Source organism: Pteronotus mesoamericanus, unplaced genomic scaffold (genome assembly GCF_021234165.1).
Source record: "Pteronotus mesoamericanus isolate MK-2021 breed Mesoamerican mustached bat unplaced genomic scaffold, CSHL_Meso_final contig_74, whole genome shotgun sequence".
Taxonomy (NCBI): domain Eukaryota; kingdom Metazoa; phylum Chordata; class Mammalia; order Chiroptera; family Mormoopidae; genus Pteronotus; species Pteronotus mesoamericanus.
In genome coordinates this window covers 17,645,145-17,663,840 of record NW_026555247.1, presented here as the reverse complement: position 1 = coordinate 17,663,840, position 18,696 = coordinate 17,645,145, and the positions used below count along the sequence as shown (strand labels likewise).

Here is an 18,696-nt window from a genome sequence, read left to right as displayed (position 1 = left end):
CACAACCCTTCTTTGACTACCTCTGCTTGAGCCACGGCTCCCGGCCTCTTCCTTTCGTGCTAAGTTCCTTTGTTATTTCCATCCGTCTCTTCACCTGCCGCTCAATCCAAAACTCATCATCTTCCAGCCCTACCATCTCTGTGGCTAAGTCCAATGGCACACATTCAGCCTTATCATACTTGCTCTTTCAGCATGATACAGAGACCATCATTCCCTTCTTGAAACACTTTTGCCCCTTGACTTTCATGACGTGATTTTTCTCCTGCTTTTCCACTAGTCTTATCCCAGTCTCTGTTACAGGCTTCTATTCCTCTACCTGTTCCTGAACTGTTGCTAGCTGGGGCTCTGCTTCAGCCCCATGTTATGCCATCTAAATGCATTCTAATTTTAAGTGTTTAAAAACAATTTGCTAACCAATGTGTCTGGAGGCTTGATTTAGCCCTGTGGCCACCAGTTTCAGCATTCTGCCATTACCTCCCTTGGAGATTATCTGGGTTTCTTTGGTTTCAGTGACCATTCATATGTTTTACAAACACATATACACTCTCTCAAACATTTTGTCCATTCATTTACTCACCCAAATAATAAATGGGGGGGGGGCAGGGGAGGACAACGGGGGAAAATTGGGACAACTGTAAGAGAACACCAATAAAACTAAAAAAAACAAGCAAAAAAAAGTTCAGTGGAAGTGTTTTCATTTTATTTTCATCCTCTTGAACATGTAAGTCTGTATGCATTGCTTTCTAATCACCTTCCCAGATATTTTCTCATATGAAATATGGACATTTTCTTTTAGTCTGTCAAGTCATGTCTACTATCCTATACAACATGCTTACAGTTTCATCTCACAAGCCTCCAGACACATTGGTTAGCAAATTGTTTTTAAACACTTAAAATTAGAATGAATTTAGATGGCATAACATGGGGCTGAAGCAGAGCCCCAACTAGCAACAGTTCAGGAATAGGTAGAGGAATAGAAGCCTGTAACAGAGACTGGGGTAAGTCTAGTGGAAAAGCAGAGAAAAATCATGTCATGAAAGTCAAGGGGCAAGGGTCTTGATTGGGATAGCCAGCTCTAAACGCTCTCCCCCGTCATCATACTCCACTTACAGCTCAGACCCATTTTTCTGGTTGATAAAGAACATGATCTCCCAACTGAAATATATTTTTGTGATATGTAGTCATATCATCATACTTACATGCATAATTAAATTCGAAGAGTCTCAACAGATTCTTTTAAACAATGTCAACAGGCGTCCTAATAATAACACACTTTCTTATGAATTATGTGAGGTTAACATAATGCTCCCTCCAAATGGGTATAAGAGAATCATCAACTAATTTGATGAACTCCCTTCTTACACAAGACAACAATAGATTTTCTTGATTTTGCTAGAACCCAGAAATTTTCTTCACTGTTCTGTGTTTTCAGATGGTTGGACATTTGCCTAATAATAACTAAATTAATTCTTTCCAAGTTTCTTTACTTCGTTTACACAGTGGCACAATGAGAGAGCTGGATAATGCCTCCACCAGCCCTATAAGCTCTAAGACTTTAAATACTCATCTTTATGTTCTGGTTTTTGTTATTTTCATCATAACTTTTCAAGGAGCACAATTTCTGCTGCATAAGTATGGTAGAACAGGGATTGTTTTTCCTGTCTTTATACTGTCATATTTTTCCAGTTGTCCTCTATCTGACAGTGCTTTTCCCCTCCTAAGAAAGCTAGAAATTTCTACACTCTATATGCTTGCTCACGATCTTATACTTCCAGATTCTTTTTATATTAGTTTCTTCATTCTTTCTAGAAACTTTCTAATGAGATGAAGTGTGAAAAGAGATTTTTTCACTTTTTCCTCAAAGACACCTGTGTGTATATAAAACACTTATGATGGGAAGACAAGTAGAGCTGAATCCCTACAGTTCATCAGAAGAATAAGCTGCCACATGGCCAGGACTTTCACTCTGAGGCAGGTCTGCAGCCTTCTCTGATTCTCCTTGAGAGTTTCCGGGCTGGCTCTCCCCATGAACTGCCAGACCTTTGATTTCTTTAGTATAACTATCCCTTTCTTACACCATTCAGCATTTCTACACTTCACTTTATTAACAAAGTCACAAAAATTCTATAACCCTCTTACGAAACTGAAATAAATTAGGAACAATTACTCACTTCTTCTCACCCTCCTTTCTTTGAAGGCAAAGTTGCTTTTCCCCACTTCCATCTTTAGCCAAAGAAACTTTTGTGAATCATTTTACAAGGAAGCAAATTAAAAAAGAAATGAAACACCTGACATTACTATTCTGATGGAGGGCATTTTAGTAAAGAAGGGACTCAGTGTAATGCAGTTCTGTTTACAATCCCATCTTTTCTTATTGCTAAAGTAGTACAGCCACGATTGGATCATACTAAGTAGTCATAGACTAAAGACTATGACCACAGACCAACATTGGTGTATTGCAAAATCAAGATAATTTAAAAAATCCCATACTTTCTTTGGTTAATTTGCATAGTATTCTGTCTTTGTACCTTCCTGTCTTTTAAAATATTTTCCCTAAAGGTTGTATTTACTTATTTTTAGAGAGGGGAAGGGAGGGAAAACGAGGGAGAGAGAGAGGGAGACAAACAGCAGTGTGTAGTTGCCTCTCATGCGCCCCCTACTGGGGACCTGGCCCACAACCAGGCATGTTCTCTAGATTGGGAATTGAACCAGAGACCCTTTGGTTCACAAACCAGCACTCAATCCACTGAGCCACATCAGCAAGGGCTCAAGTTTTAATTCTGGAATAGTTTTAGATTTCCAGCAAAGTTTCAAAGATACTACAGGGTTTCTATATGCTCTTCATTGAGATTTCCCTAAAGTTAACATTTTATAATACTGTAGTACAGTTATCAAAACTAAGAAAACAAAATAGATATATTACTATTAACTAAACTCTAGGCTATTACGGTTTTATCAGTTTTTACACATATGCCTTTTACACATATGCTAGTGTTCCAGGATCTATTCCAGATTACCACATTGCATCCAGGCATCATGTCTCCTTAGTGCCCTTTGGTCTGTGACAGTAGCTTGGTTGCGTTCCTTGTGTTTTGTGACTTTAATGACTAGTTTTAAGGAAAACTGGTATTTGTATATGTTCCTCAACTTGGATTTCTCCTTTGTTTTCCCACAATTAGTACAATGTTCTCAGTGTCTGGGAAGAATACTGCAGAGGTGAAATTCCCTCTGCACACACATCACATTATAATATCAACATGGCTGATCATTGGTGATGTTAACCTTGATCATTTGGTTAAGAGAGTGTTCACCAGGTTTCTTTACTGTAAAGTATGACTTCCCCCTTTCCATATTCTACTCTTTGAATGTGAGTCACCATGTCTAACTCATACTCAGGGGGCATGGGAACTAAGCTTTACTTCCTGGAGGGAAAAGTATTTACTTACATTATTTAGAATTCTTCTAAAGGAAGATCAGTCCGTTCTCTTTTATTCATTCATTCATTCATTCAATCATTTATTTACATCATATGGACTCACCTGTACTTACTTTATACTTTGGGTTGTAATCCAATATTACATTGTTTATTTTGTTGCTCAAATTGTTCTGTTTGGCCATTAGAAGCTCTTTTAGGTTGACTCCTGTGTCCCTGTGACATTTCCCTCATCCTTTTGATTTTTGAGCATTTCCTTGCTTTCTGGCTCCAAACTCATCTTTCATTCTCTTTGCCCCATCCCTATAATTAGCCATTTCTCTAAGGAGTCCTGGTTTCTTTTATTGGAAAATAGTATTTAGAAACCAAGTTCTGGGTGCTGGGTGTGTTCATTGCTCCTGGCTATCACTGCTGCCCCGCCTTCTCAGCAGGCATAGCTAGGAAATATATATTATGTACATTAACTTGCATTTATTTGTATATCCATCTGTGTGTGTGTATATATATACACACACACAAACACATGCTATGGTCTGAATTGTGTCCCCCAAAATTCATAGGAGATTTTGAAGCTCTGACCCTCAAGTGATGGTATTTTCATTTGGAGATGGGACCTTTGGGAGGTAATTAGGTTTAAATGAGGCCATGATGGTGGGGCCCTTACGCAAGGTTAGTGCTGGTGTAAGAAGAAACACCAAAGAGCTTATTTGCTCTCTTCCTCTCCCCTCAATGTGAAGACAGACTGAGAAGGTAGCCGTCTGCAAGCCAGGAGAGAGCTCTCATCAGAACTCACACATGCTGGCCCCCTGAATTCACACTTCCAGCCTCCAGAACTGTGAGAAAATAAATTTCTGTTGTTCAAGTCACCCAGTCTTTGGTGTTGGGTTATAGTAGCCTGAGAAGACAAAGATAATACAGAAACATGAGTATGCACTCATGTCTCTGACTCAATCTAGTACTACAGCATTCATTCTAGCCTTATACCCTTGTTTATCTTTAATTTTCTTCTCTTTTAAACTGAGAAGCTGTAAGTGTCTAGTATTAGTAGCTATCATGGGGCTGGAAATACATCTTACTGAGATAGACATTTAATACAGATATGGATTTGCCTTCTGTGTACATAATGCTTCTTCCAAAATTACTGTCCATGGACATACAGAATGCCTTATAGACCACCATGGGATTTTATGCAGCCCTGTTTCTGATCAAGAAACCTGCTTCTCAGAAAATAAAGTATGGCAATGGGCCCACGGTAATGGAATTCACTGGTCTTACCACACCTCCCCCCGCCCCAGTCATCACTTATCTTGACAGAAAGCAAAATGGCTTGTGAAGACCCAGCTACAGTGCCAACCAGGATTCACAAGTCCAACAAAGAAAGGGTAGAAGTGGGAATGGCTCCACTATGACCCCAAATCATCCATTAGCAAAACTTTTTGCTTTCCTTCCCCATGACTGTAGGGTCTGCTTGGTCTAGAGGTCTGCATTACAAAGGGAGGAATATATCCAACAGGAGATGCGACAATGATTTCAATGAACTGAAAGCTGACACTGCCACCTGGCCACTTTGGGCTCCTACGCCTCTTAATTAACAAGCAAAGAAGTAGGTCACTGTGCAGGCTGGGGGAGTGAGCATAATTACCAGAAAGGAAAGGGGCTGCTACCACACAATGGTGGTAAGTAAGAGTATGTCTGGAATATAGGCGATACCTTAGGGTGTCTCTTAGTACAATGTCTTATGATTAGTCAATGGAAGCTACAACCATCCAATTCAGGTATGACTGCTAATGCTCCAGGCTCTTCAGGAATGAAAGTTTGGGTCACACCACCAGACAAAGAACAATGACCAGCTGAAGTATTTGCTGACAGCAAAGTGTAGCGAATTAGGTGGTGGAAGAAAGTAATTATAAGTACCAACTATAGCCATGTGGCCAGTTGCAGAGATGAGGACTATAACAATTGTGAGTATTTTACTTACTTTGTTATGGATATGTTTGCATATGCATATTAACCAAATATTTTTTGTTTTTTTCCTCTCTTATCCCTTTATCACCAAAGACACATCAATAACAAATACCTTTATATCACAACATTGAAATCATGGAACATCAATGAGAAGAGTGACCATCCCCCAAGGACTTCACACTCTCTTCTGGGGGATGGGTTAGCATGTTTCAGTTGTATGCGGGGTAGGCTGTATTATTTTCAGTGGGAATGTGCCTTTTTATTATCTTTATTTGAAAATTAAGCATGGTTAAAGGGATGTATATAGGTGCTAAATTGACAAGGGGTGAGCTGTGATGGTCTTTTTGATATGTCAACTTCACTAGGCTACAGTCCCAGTTAACCAAATGCTAATCTAGGTAATGTGTGAAGGTATTTTGCAGATGTGATTAAAATCCATAAAACCTTAGATAATATTGATGGGACTGATTCAATTTCTTGAAAAGTCTTTAAAACAGAATTGAGGCTTCCCTGAAAAAGAAATCGCCTCTGTGGACAGTAGCTTCAGCCTGTACCTGAGATTTCTAGCCTGTTCTTCCTGACGTCCTGTCTTATCAGCTTCATATTTGCCTCGCCTAGGCCAGTTCCTTGCAATATGTCTCATAATATAGATCTCCTACTGGTTCTGTTCTCTGGTTGACCCTGACTAATACAACCCTTCACCATGCCACATCACATAACAAAGCAAAATTCTTTTTCCATCAAATTGCCCTGGGCTCAGATTCAAGGTGACAGGATTAAGGCTTGTATACACTGTTTACCAAAGAAGAAAATGCCAACTAGCAAAAGCAGCACAAAAATCAATCCTCTGCACCACAGGAGCAATATGAAAAACAAATGAGTTGAGTTCAATATAAAATTTTCTCTGTAGGATTATCAAAAATTAGTACTGTTTCATATGTAATACACAGTTCTTCTGAGAGAGGCATCCACCTACATCAACCATCATGGGCTAATCAAGATCACAACCATATCCTCAGACACTTTATGATCAAAATATCTGCTCAGAAATACAGTCATTATTTCTTTTCATCTCATCTTCAAACAAATCTCCAGCTACCTTATTCACCCAGGAAGTTCCTACATACATACTACTCCAAATAAAAGAATGCACTTGTTTTTTAAACTTCTATGTTTTTATGTGTTTGTCCTAAGTGTATTCAATTGTCTGGAATCCAAAAATAAGTTTTTTAAATATGTTCAGGCAGTTAGAAAAGCCCATTGAAGCTACTGCTAATTAAAAATAAAAACCTTTTAAAGCATGTAAAAATTTTATGTCCTTTCAGAGAGAACTCTTGGGATGTCTGAAAACAAGAATATATCCATTAAATTAATTACTAATAGTCCTAATCGTGTTCTCTCCACTCTTTTACATATAAAAGTCTTGTATGCCAATGTGATGTTTTCGTAAAATGCTTTTGGCTTCCATACATTTTGTTTTAGCTCTCATTCCCTTTGCCCACTATAAAACAATATTTAGATGTATAAATGAAACACAGCCATATGCTTATAGGTTCCTTTTATAAAAATATCTTATGTAGTTGTAGAAAGAAGAAAAGAATCAAGACCTGGATATATTTTATCAATTAGCCATAATATCCAGAAACAGTCCATGGAATTTTACCAAAAATGAGATACGGTAACTAAATCTGCAGTTGTAGGCTTCAAACTAATCTCTATTTATTGGGACTTGTAAAAAAATGCTAAAAAATAAATGATACTTCTTAACTGGCTGATCCCTCTAAGACTGTTTTTCTCTATCTCCTGGGAAACAATGTTCACTATGCAAGATGCCACTTCTGCTCCATATTGTGAAGAAAACCCACGTGTTTCAGATTGGAAGAGGACAGGCAGTCACTGTCTACAAAGAAACCAAACTGCTCTCCTTCCAAATAAATCTGAGGCTGAGGTTATCCAAGCAAACTGACTCAAGTGGCAATGAAACTTCTAATTCCCCAATCCCACTTATATTGTTGGCTGGGAAAAAAATTACTTTCACAAAGATTTGTGTCAGAACATAAGAGTGAAGGGTGAAAACCACCACTATTCAACCCATTGTGTACAGCAGGTAAAGCATCAATCTTTTTTTAAAAAAGATTTTACTTATTTATTTATTTATAGAGAGGGGAAGGGAGGGAGAAGAGAGGGAGAGAAACATCAGTGTGTGGTTGCCTCCCATGTACCCCTTACTGGGGACCTGGCCTGCAACCCAGGCATGTGCCCTGACTAGGAATCGAACCAGCAACCCTTTGGTTTACCTGCTGGCACTCAATCCACTGAGACATACCAGCCGGGGCTCAATCTTTATACCATTTATTGTCCAAGTCCTTGTATTTAACCAGTGGTAGCCCCAACATTATTCAGGAAATTTCTCTATTATCTATAGATGATGCCCTCTACTCCCTAGCTCTATGTACATATACATCAGACCCAGGGAAAATGCTATGCAGCCAAACAATTTAATGTACTGAAAACCTATGAATTCACATTTTAGAAAATATTCATCCCATACAAATTCATTATGTATTGAAATGACAGACGTGATTAAAAAATTATGCAGAGCCAAAAATATGTAGGAGCTAATTCTAAGGATACCATATAAAAGGCGGCAGTCGGTTTGTCTTTTCCTGCTTGAGTGCTATCAATCAGCAAAGTTCAGCATGTGAAGATAATAGTTTGGAAGAACCCTAAGCAGTTTTATGTTTCAGTGTATTAGCTATCATTTAAAAACAGGTGTATGTGGCAGGGTAGAGTAGGGAGGTGCCCCAGTGTAGAATGTAAGAATGAAGCTTTGATCTTGAAAACTATGTAAGGCAAGTAAAGCCATAGACAAAAAAAGGCACCAGACTGGTGATATGCCAACCATCTCACATATTGTTTAAAATTTAAAAAAAAGTAAAAGTTGATTTCATAAATTATGTATCATCAATTTATCTTTTAAGAATTGTTGGTTATATCTAGTTTTTATTATTTTTTACCATGCCTGTTTCTATTTCTTTCTTCAGTTTATCTTGTTCTTTAGGGTTCATATATAAGTGAGATCATATAGTATTTGTCTTTCTCTGACTGGCTTGTTTCATTTAGCATAATAATCTCCAGATCTATCCATGCTGTAGCAAAAGGTTATATATAATTTTTCAAAATCAAATTATCATTTCCCAAGACATAGGTGTCATAAATAGAATCTGAATAGTATTTGCTCCTACTTGTTTCATCATTGTATCTGTTATAAATACAGAATGAAACATATTCATAACAGATACAATGTTCCTAATGTTCTTTAGGAAGATCTTGGAGAATTAAGTTTAAAAAAACAATTCCCAACTAGAGAAAGTAGGCAGAAAGATCTTGAGGTGGAAGAGAGAAAGGGTGATGTAGTCTGAAGAAAGTAAAGCTTTGCATCATTTCTTTTGTTCTTAGTTTAATTTATTTTGAATATTTAACAATACTAAAAATGGAGGACAAATTTTTAGGTTTTAGTGAAGTAAATTTATAAACCAAAAAATTTGCCATTTAGTGTGATTCTTAGTAAGTTTAGTGTGATTCATAACCACAGTCTAATTTTAGAATAGTTCCAACACTCCAGAAACAAACCTCATGCTTATTTGAAGTTGCTCCCTATTCCCACCCCCTGCACTGGGCAATCACAAACTTATGCTCTTTATGTATAGATTTGTCTATTCTGGACATTTCATATATGTGGAAAGGTAAAATTCATGGTCTTTTGTGATAATCTTTTAGTTAGCATATTTTCAGGTTCATCCATGTTGTAGTAAGTTTCAGCACTTTGTTCCTTTTTATTGCCAACTACTCTACTGTATGGATTGCACTATATTTTTTTTTTATCCATTTGCTAGGTGCTGGACATTTGGCTAGTTTCCACTTTTTGGGTACTGTGAATAATGCTGTTGTGAGCATTCACACAGAAGTCTTTGTGTGGATGTATGTTACCTGGGAGTGGAACTGCTTGTCAGATGGTAATTCTGTGTTTAAGTAATGAGTTTATATTTATCAAAATGTAAAGGATTTAAAAGTATTGAAATGAGATTCTAGAAGAAAGTACTGAAGAATTAGAGAGAGGATAGGAAGATCACTGCCCCATCTCTCAAAAATTCTCTATTACCAAAGCTATGTAATATTCAACTACAGCAAACATTTTTCTCATTTCACTTTAGTTATATTTATACACAGTGTCTCTGAGCCCAACATTACAATTTTATTGATGATTTCCAGCATCACGTCTAAGGTAAACAACAGTGATTCCCCACCCACGTTAATCAGTAATGTTGGTAAAAAATTTTGAAAGAGAAGTTAGAAAAATGTTTGTTCTCTTTTTGCAAGAGCACTTCCTTAGGCCAAAGGTTATCTATGAGTTACACAAAAGAAAAGAAATAAAAGAGAAGTTAGAAGGAAGGAAGAGATAATCAGAAGGGGAGTTGCTGTGCCAATTATCAATGATAATTAAAAATAACTGAAAAATGATACTCTAAAATTGACCACCAAAGTAGCTTTAGCAACTTGCATTCTCATTAGCCACATATCAAAGCAAAGTATGTTTTTCCACACCCTTTTTAACATATGATATTACTAAACTTTCCAATTCTGTCAATTTATTGATTTATAAATGTTACCTTTTTTGTTGTTTTTAATTTTTCCAAGATTAGTTGTAAGAAGATTTTATATATATATTGGCTATTTGGATTTACTCTTCTAAGAGTTGCCTATATGAGGTAGTTCATCTCATCAATTCGAGGGAATTCCTATACTATGAGTGCAATACTTCTTATTGACCATCTTTTGATAACTTCTACGTTCCCTGCAGGCTATTCCAAGTATCTGCACCCTCCCTCTAGATGGCACTGTTACTGTTGTCTTTCTTAGTTGATGATCTCCCTTCATACTTTACTGAGAAGACTGAGATTTTTAAAAATCCATTCCACAGATATTTTATGGGCACCTAATATATACTGAAGATACAATCTTTACCACGTAGAGCTGTGACAACATCTCATACGTAACAAGACAGGTATGATCCTTGCACTCATGAAGCTTACGCTTGGGAGGTGGTATATGGGACTCCAGAGGACTGACATAGGGAACCATGGTAGACACATGCTTTTGGGCAATCATAAAGGTATCTTCTTGGGAGATGATATTTTAGCTTTCATCTATAGAATACTAGGAAGGACAGGACTGAAGGTGTTAAAGGGAGCTACAGGCATGATGCAGCATGTACTAGAAAATTAAATGGCAACCAAGGCTAATGTAGTTGGAACATAGGATGCAAGGAAGAAAGTGCAAAGGCAAGATAAGACAACATAAAGGCCATGGTAAGAGTTTTAAATTTAAGTAAAATGGGAGTAGGCATCACCAAATGTTTAGAAGGAGAGTAGTATGAGGTAAGCAGAAGCCAGATTTTTCAACCCAGCCAGGCCCTGACTGGGAATCGAACAGGCAACCCTTTGGTATGCAGGCCAGTGCTCAATCCACTGAGCCACACCAACGGAAGCCAGATTTCATGTAGATCACTCTATGGCAGTCAAGAAGTTCAGGTTTTATTCTACATGCACTGAGGAGTCTTTAAAGGGTTTTAGGCAAGGAAGTAAATAGACTGCCATTTTTGAATGACTGTTCCAGTTGTGGAAAATAAATTTTAGGGGGTTAAGAACAGAAGTAAAGAAAGTAGACCACTTAGGAAACCTCTGCTGAAGTCCAAGCTTAGCTTATGGTAGGAGGAGAGCATTCATTTTGGAGGTGGAATAGAAACAAAAGAATGTGCTGATGAGACTGTTTGGTGGAAGAAAGGGAAGGAAGGAGGGAAAGCAAGGGCTCTTTTTTTGACTTGAGTAGCCAGTATTGAGATGAAGGCTAGGATAGAGTGAAAGTGGACTAGATGGTGGAAAAGGGGAACAAGATTTCTCTTTTAGCTTTGTTATTTGTGAGATGTCTGTGAGACAGTCTAGTGGGAGTCTTGTATAGATGACAAGATCCATGGGTTTAATGACTGGAGAAAAGGTCAGGTCTATAGAGGATAATTTGGGACTCATACGAATATGGATGATATTTAAAGCCAAGGGCCTAGATAAGGTCACACAGGGAGAATGTGTAGACAGAAGAAAGAAGGGATGGGCCCAGGTACAAGCAGAGAAAGAGAAGCCAGCACAAATAACTGAGACGTGGACAAGTAATTTTTTTCTAGGACTGTGCTCCATCAATTATTCATTTTCTGCAATCGCTTCCTTCACTAAGCACTTCTCCAAGATTATAAAAATGTATAGGACATTCCTATCTTTAGAATTATATTCCATCAACCAAATTTCTATCCAAGGTGCCATTTCTGTTTTTCCTCCTTTGTTTCCATGACATTGCATCAGCCTGCTTTTTTGTCAACTTTTCACATTGCCTTATTCTTAATCTTTTAGATTCCTACATGTAGGCATTTTCTAATGTTTTGTTTATTTTTCTCTAAACTTTTTCTCAGAAATTAATATCCACTCTCACTGGCACAACACCAATACAGATGACTCCCAAACCTGTATTTCTAACTTCAATTTCTCTTAGGACATTTAGATCCAAAATTCTACTTATAGCTTTGTCTGGAAGTCCAACCTGTTTAATAATCACAAACTGTTAGATATGGAAGAAACTCTTAGTAAAAATCCATTTCTAACTCTTTTACAGGCAAAGAGATTGAGGCGCCTAGTATTATGTTTAAAGCCATGTGGCTCACTATTGAATAGACATTCTTGACTCTTCCTCCAATAATAAAAATCAAATTAATCACCTTCATCACAAAATCAGTTTTTTCCCTGACTTTTTTATTCTTCTAATCACAAAGGTCCAAAATCTTTGGTCTGATATTTAAACCCTTTTATAATCTACCCTAATTTATTAGTTTAGTCTTTAGTTTCATTTTCTTAACATGTACTCACTGCTGTACCCCCACATGTGCTGTGTGATTTCCTTCCTTTACTTCAAACTCTTTCTAGGTCTTCTCCTGCCTGAAACACACACACACACACACACACACACACACACACGCACGCACACACGCACGCACGCACACACACAGATGCTCCTAGCCTACCAAAATTCTAGGGTTTATCTTAAATATTACCTCTTTCACAAACATCTTCTTAGTTTATTTGTATTTCTTTTATAGCCCTTATATTCTATATAGATAATAAATATTTGTATATTTGCTTTACTCTTCTGTCAGAGTTCTTGAAAGATGGGCTTTTCTACATCTCCTGTAGCATTTAGCAAGCAAGGTATTTTTTCTTCTTTTTATAAGGGTCATCTTTGCATAGCTAACAAACATCAAACTAACTAAGTAAAAAACAAACCAGAGAACCTATAAGGAATCAGAGTTGCTCGTGACTTTCTAAGTCATTACCATCTCTCATGTGATAATCACCTTCCAATGGTTTGGCTCAGCTGTGCCCTACTGTTTGCTCTTATTTGTCATTAAGGCCTCACATATTATTCATTCTCACTCCATAGCATTTGTGCAGGAAGACAGCAATGTAAGCTCCCTTGCCTGTGATTCTTCTCACAGATAATAGAAAATAAATTGCAATTAGATTTTGGTAATTGTATATAATTAACTCAAAATGAGCTGTTAATTATAAAAAATATGTTTTTTACTTCCTCATTATCTCATTTATTTTTGTTCCAAATTCTTAATGCCTCACTTGAGTAAGTTTAATATTTTAAATATACAGAGTATTTTTAATACTAACATAATTTAAATTTCCAAATAAACAAAATTCAGCTTAAAATTAATTTTTATCTAGGGAGTTCTATTGGCAAATGACTGTCAAACTTCTTTACATTCTTATAATGTAGATTAACATTTTAAAAGGCCTTTATCAAAGGTATATTAGATAAGATTTTTTTGAAAGCAGTGCATAGTTTTACTTTCTTTTTGTCCTAATTATTTGAATGTAGGACATGCATGCCCAGATGTATGTACTTGAACTTTGAAAGCACATCCACCTCTTTGATGGAAGCACTAGCTTCCAAAACATTCACTACACTTATCTGAACAGCAATAATGAAAACTTTCATGAATTGCAAGTGGGAGTATGAATTACTACAACTTTTTGGGGCAAAAAAACTGGCACAGACTGTTGTAGTTTGTAATTATAAATTACACTGAAATATACTTACGTAAAAATAGCAATTTCATTTGGGGGAATTTATCCTAATAAAACAGAAGTACCAGAACACAAAGATAAGTACAGTCATGCTTGTTACAGCATTGTGTGTAGTAATAAAGAACTTGAAACAACTTGAATATCTAATCATGGAAATGCTGGATAATTAGTTGTGCATATGGAAACCATGGGTTCTTGTGTATTTATAAGAAATAAGTTAGTATTTGAATTAGTTTTCTGTTGCTGCTATAACAAACTATCATAGGTTTAGGAGCTTGAACAACACAAATTTGTGACTCTGTAGTTCTGTATACCAGAAGTCTGACACAGGTCTCACTGGGCTGACACTGAGGGGTAGGCAGAGCTATGTTCCTTTCTGACGGGTCTAGATGATGACATCTCCTTGCTCAGTTGGGTTGTTGGCAGAATTCAATCCCCTGAAATTAGATGATGGAGGTCCCCATTTCCTTGCCAGCTGCCAGCAGGCTATTCTGAGCTTCTGGAGGCGACTTGTATTCCTTGGCTTGTGACCTCCTTTTTCCATCTTCAAAGCCACAAAAAGAAGTTAAGCCATTCTCATGCTTGGAATTTTTCTTCCTCCTTCCATCTCATCTCTCTAACCCAACAAGGAAAGGTTCTCCTCTTTTCAGGACTGATGTGATTAGACTGGGACAACACAAATACCCATGATAATCTCCAGTCTCGTGGTGTTTTTACCTTGATCACATTTGCATAGTCCCTTTACCATAAAGGGAACATAGTGAGAGGTTCCAGGGATTTGGGCACAGATATCTGTGGGGAAAATTATTCCACTTACCATAGTTCTACATCTAAAAATCTGATATATGACCATGAAGTACTGTTACATGGGAGAAAAAATTAAGAAACAATGTGTTCAATTTGATCTCAAATATATAGAGATGTTACATATATATGGAAGCATAAAGAAAGGGTACACATCACGGTGCTAACACCAACTCAACCAAAATAGCTCAGAATAGGAAATAGAATGGGGAATGAAAGATGAGAGATGATTTCTTGATGTGTCTTTGGATGTTTTACTTCTTATAATAACATGTTTTTATTTTGAAATTTAGCAAAGTTTGATTAAAAATAAAGTGGAATATGAAAGAAAATGTATATTATAAAAACATTTCTCATATTCATAAATGAAATAAGATCTAGAAGTTATATACTAAGGTTACTTCAATGATGTGATTATGGGTATATGTTATTTTCTTATTTTGGCTAATCAGCATTTTATATATTTTTTCCTAGCAAGCAAGTAAATATATAAAGATTTGGTAAATGTGAATAACATTAATAAATTTTAAATTCATTTTAAATTAAAAACAAATACAATAAAAAGTTCTTACCAACTAAAGAAGACATATAATATCCCTATATAAAAAAAATGTGGATAGAGTCAGGAAATAAATATTCTACATAAAAAAACAAAGGGTTAATAATACACATAGAAAAAATTCATCCTAATTGAGTACTGAATAATTTCAAATTCCAATAGCATTCTATTTTTCCACCTATTAAATGACAATTATTATTTATAAACATCAACACTGAAGAGCCAATTAACATGGTTGATTGAAAACAAATTTCTATTCCTTTCTGAAATCTCTAAAAATTTTAGTAAAGGTATGAAAAAGACATAAAATTATGTGGTAACAAAACAAATGAAAAGGAAAGGACAACAAACAAGACATGCCACAACATTTAGAGGCCTAAAAAGCAGATATATGAGTTCAAACTCAGTCAGGCAGAAAAATCAAAACTGAAATATTTGCCGAGTAGGGCAGAGAAGGGGGTTAAGCTGAAGCACAACAGGGAACTCCTGAGAGGCTCAGGGACTGGAGGAACCAGGGAGGAATGCAGATGCGACTGTAAGCATGGCAGGTTGAAAGTCTGCATAGCAATAAAAATCCAAGATGCCCTCCTCTATCTCCAGAGCCAGTCAAGTATCTTTCCCCATCTTGGCAGTTTATTCCCCTGGAGAGGGTGAACCAGAAAGACTCCTCTCTTGGGGCCTAAAATGGAGTTGATGACAGAAATACCATATGGTTAAAAGAGATATTAAGTGAAAATCTAATAATGAGCACTGGGTCCTCTTCCTCCTCTTCCTCCACTGGGCTCCCTACATTGGCAGCCAAGCTTATATAATGCTCCACTCCTCCCTACCCAGGGAGAAGATTCATCCGTAGGGAAAATGACCACCCCAAGAGAAAAGACCTACAGACAGTAACAGTAGATCCCCAGAGAGCCTACTTCATCACCCCATTGGGAAGCTGATTAATTGACAAGCCCTGCTCATTTATACTGAGAGCCTTCAATAATTTTCCACTGCTTTGTTTGTAAATATAAATGATTCATAAGATTTCTGTGGAAAAAAGAAACATAATTTTGGCAAAAATTGAAACAATGTACCAGGAGGAAAGGAACTTCAAAATCTATTATTAATATTCCCAGAGATAAGAAAAAATATTGTATACATAAAAGAAGCACAGGTTCTTATATATATTAAAAAAAGCATTTAGAGAATAATGTGTTCTTGGAAATTATAGCAGTAAAATAACAACAGAAACATTAAAAAATAAAGTTCAGAAAATCTTTTAGAAACTAGAAAAAAAGGAACAGATATAAAAGATAGGATAGAAAAATAAGAAAATGAGAGATAATTCTATAAGATTCAATATCTGATTAATAGACTTCTAGAAATAAGTATACAAATAACAAAAAATGAAATGAAGAAAACTGTCAAAAAGATCCACAAACTAAACAAAGTTTCTCAACTGAAAGAATCCACTGATTACTCATTATAATTAAGGTAAAAAGGTCCAACGAATGCACATTGGCATCAATTGTTACAACATTGCAGAAAAAGACAAGATCCTAGTCGGGTCCATGGAGAATAGGTCACATAAAAAAAAATAAGGAATCAAACTACACTAAACTTTTTAATTGCAATGAAAACTAGAAGGTAATGAAACCCACCTTCAATCTCTTCTGAGAAAAAACAAATAACAACCAAGAATTCTATATCCAGCTAAACTATACATTAAATGTGAAGATAGATGTATAAGACATTTTTCAGAGGTATATGGTCTCAAAAAATTATTGTGGCTGCACTCCTTCCCAGTGAGCTGTTGAAGGACATGTTTAAGGAAGATGAGTATAAACCAAAAACACCACATGTGATCCAACAAAAGGGGAATATAACCTAGAAAAGAAGCAAAGAAAATTTCCAGGATGATGGATGAGAAAAATCTCAGGACAAGAGAAAGAAAGAGCAAAAGATTCAAATTCTTTATAATAGTCCTGCCAGTTCTGGCTGACCTCTGAAATACCCATAAACAAGGCAGGCTCAAACATCCCAGGTAAAGTTAAATAACCCAGCAATAATTTTCATTGCCACATACTCAAGGGAAGGTAGTTTGAAATTAGAGTTCAGTCAAGTTACTTGACTGCTAGCACAAAAAAAATTAACATTGTTCAAAAAAATATAACTGAATTCTAGAATAATTCACAATGACTAGAAAACAATCTGAAATTACTAAACCACAAAGAAAAACAAAAACAAATATGACCAATACTCGACAGAAAAGTTGATCAATAAAGATGAACCCTCAAGATGACTCAGGGGTCAGAATCAGCAGACACATATTTAAAAATATGTTTGTAATGAGTAAAATAGGAAATTTCAGCAGAGAAATAGAAATTATGACAAAGATCCAAATGGAAATTCTAAAACTGAAAAACCCAATGTCTGAAATTTTAAAAAGTAACTCTAAATAATGAGAGTTGGTGAATTTGAGGCTAGATCACATAAATTATTCAATATAAAAAATAAAGAAAAACTTTTTAAAAAAATTAGCACAGAACCAGGGACCTGCAGTATTAATATCTAAAGGTCTAATATGTCAATAAATGTAGTCCCAAAGGAGAGGAGGAAAAGGATAGGGGAAAATACACACACACACACACACACAAAATAATAGCCCACAATTTTTCAAATTTCATGAAAAAAGAATTCTTAAACATAGCTTTGGAGTGTAAATATATTTAACGCCTATGGAAAGCAACCTGTTAATGTGCATCAAGAATCTTAAAGGATTCATATATACTTTGAGCTAGCAGTCTACTTATAGGCATCTATACCAAGGAAATAGGTATAAATAAAGTAAATAATTTACAGAAAAGGTCTTCAAAGCATAATTTATAAGAGCAAAACCCTATATTATCAAACAACTGGCTTGTAGATACTGAGTAATAGATGTCACACAAAAAACATTTGTTGAGTGAATTAATTACTGTTTTCATAAAAACTTTATGACATCAGAAAAAATGATATAGTGAAAAAAGTAAAAAATAAAATTCTGTATAGGTATAATCCCTATTATTCAATATATAATTATAAAAGAAAGAAAATGGGAAATAAAGGGCTCAAAATTGTCTCTGAATGGTAGGTATATGAATAAGTTTTACTTTTCTCTTTATACTTTTCTATATTTCAAAATTTTATAATGTGAATGTATTTATTCATATGATCAGAAAACTAGATTCACCAATAAGCTATAACTGTATACCAAACATATCCCCAGTATCTGTATCCTACATATTCTTGCCTTGATCCACCACTTAAGTTTACCTTGGTCCAGAGTCACTCCCATTCATAACCAGGTTGAGCTCTCGGGACTTAGCAAGATCTTTATCAGCAACCAGTTCCTTCGACTTAAATGCAGCTTGAGTTCTTAACCTGTAAAAATAAATTTAGAGAATATCTAATCCTATTGAACCTAAGAAACTGAATGGTAATCCTTGAAAGACCATCTTGAGCCATATTATCCAGTAATTACTTTCAAATTAAAACTCAATCTATCAAAAATAAATGGGTTCTTCCTAAATATACATAAATACAGAGCAGTTTCACCAGAATTTAAATTTTCTTTATTTATAGAGTAGTGGTAGAAGTCTGAGTTGGTTACGCTATCATTTAAAAACTCAATATTATAGATGTTTTAGGAGCACTTTAAATCTCTTCTTGAGAATTTTAAAGCTTCTTCATATCCACTACTAAGCAAGTGTGTT

The 18,696-nt window shown here is 35.8% G+C and overlaps 1 protein-coding gene across 1 annotated transcript in view; it reads right to left on the bottom strand.

Annotated features, from left to right (window-relative positions):
- Nucleotides 1–18,696, bottom strand: part of KIAA1328 (KIAA1328 ortholog) — a 245,113-nt gene that overhangs the window by 56,459 nt on the left and 169,958 nt on the right. Inside the window, exon 8 of the mRNA XM_054583556.1 lies at nucleotides 18,257–18,364. Coding sequence (XP_054439531.1) covers nucleotides 18,257–18,364 — 108 coding nt within the window. The remainder of the gene's footprint in view (nucleotides 1–18,256; nucleotides 18,365–18,696) is intronic.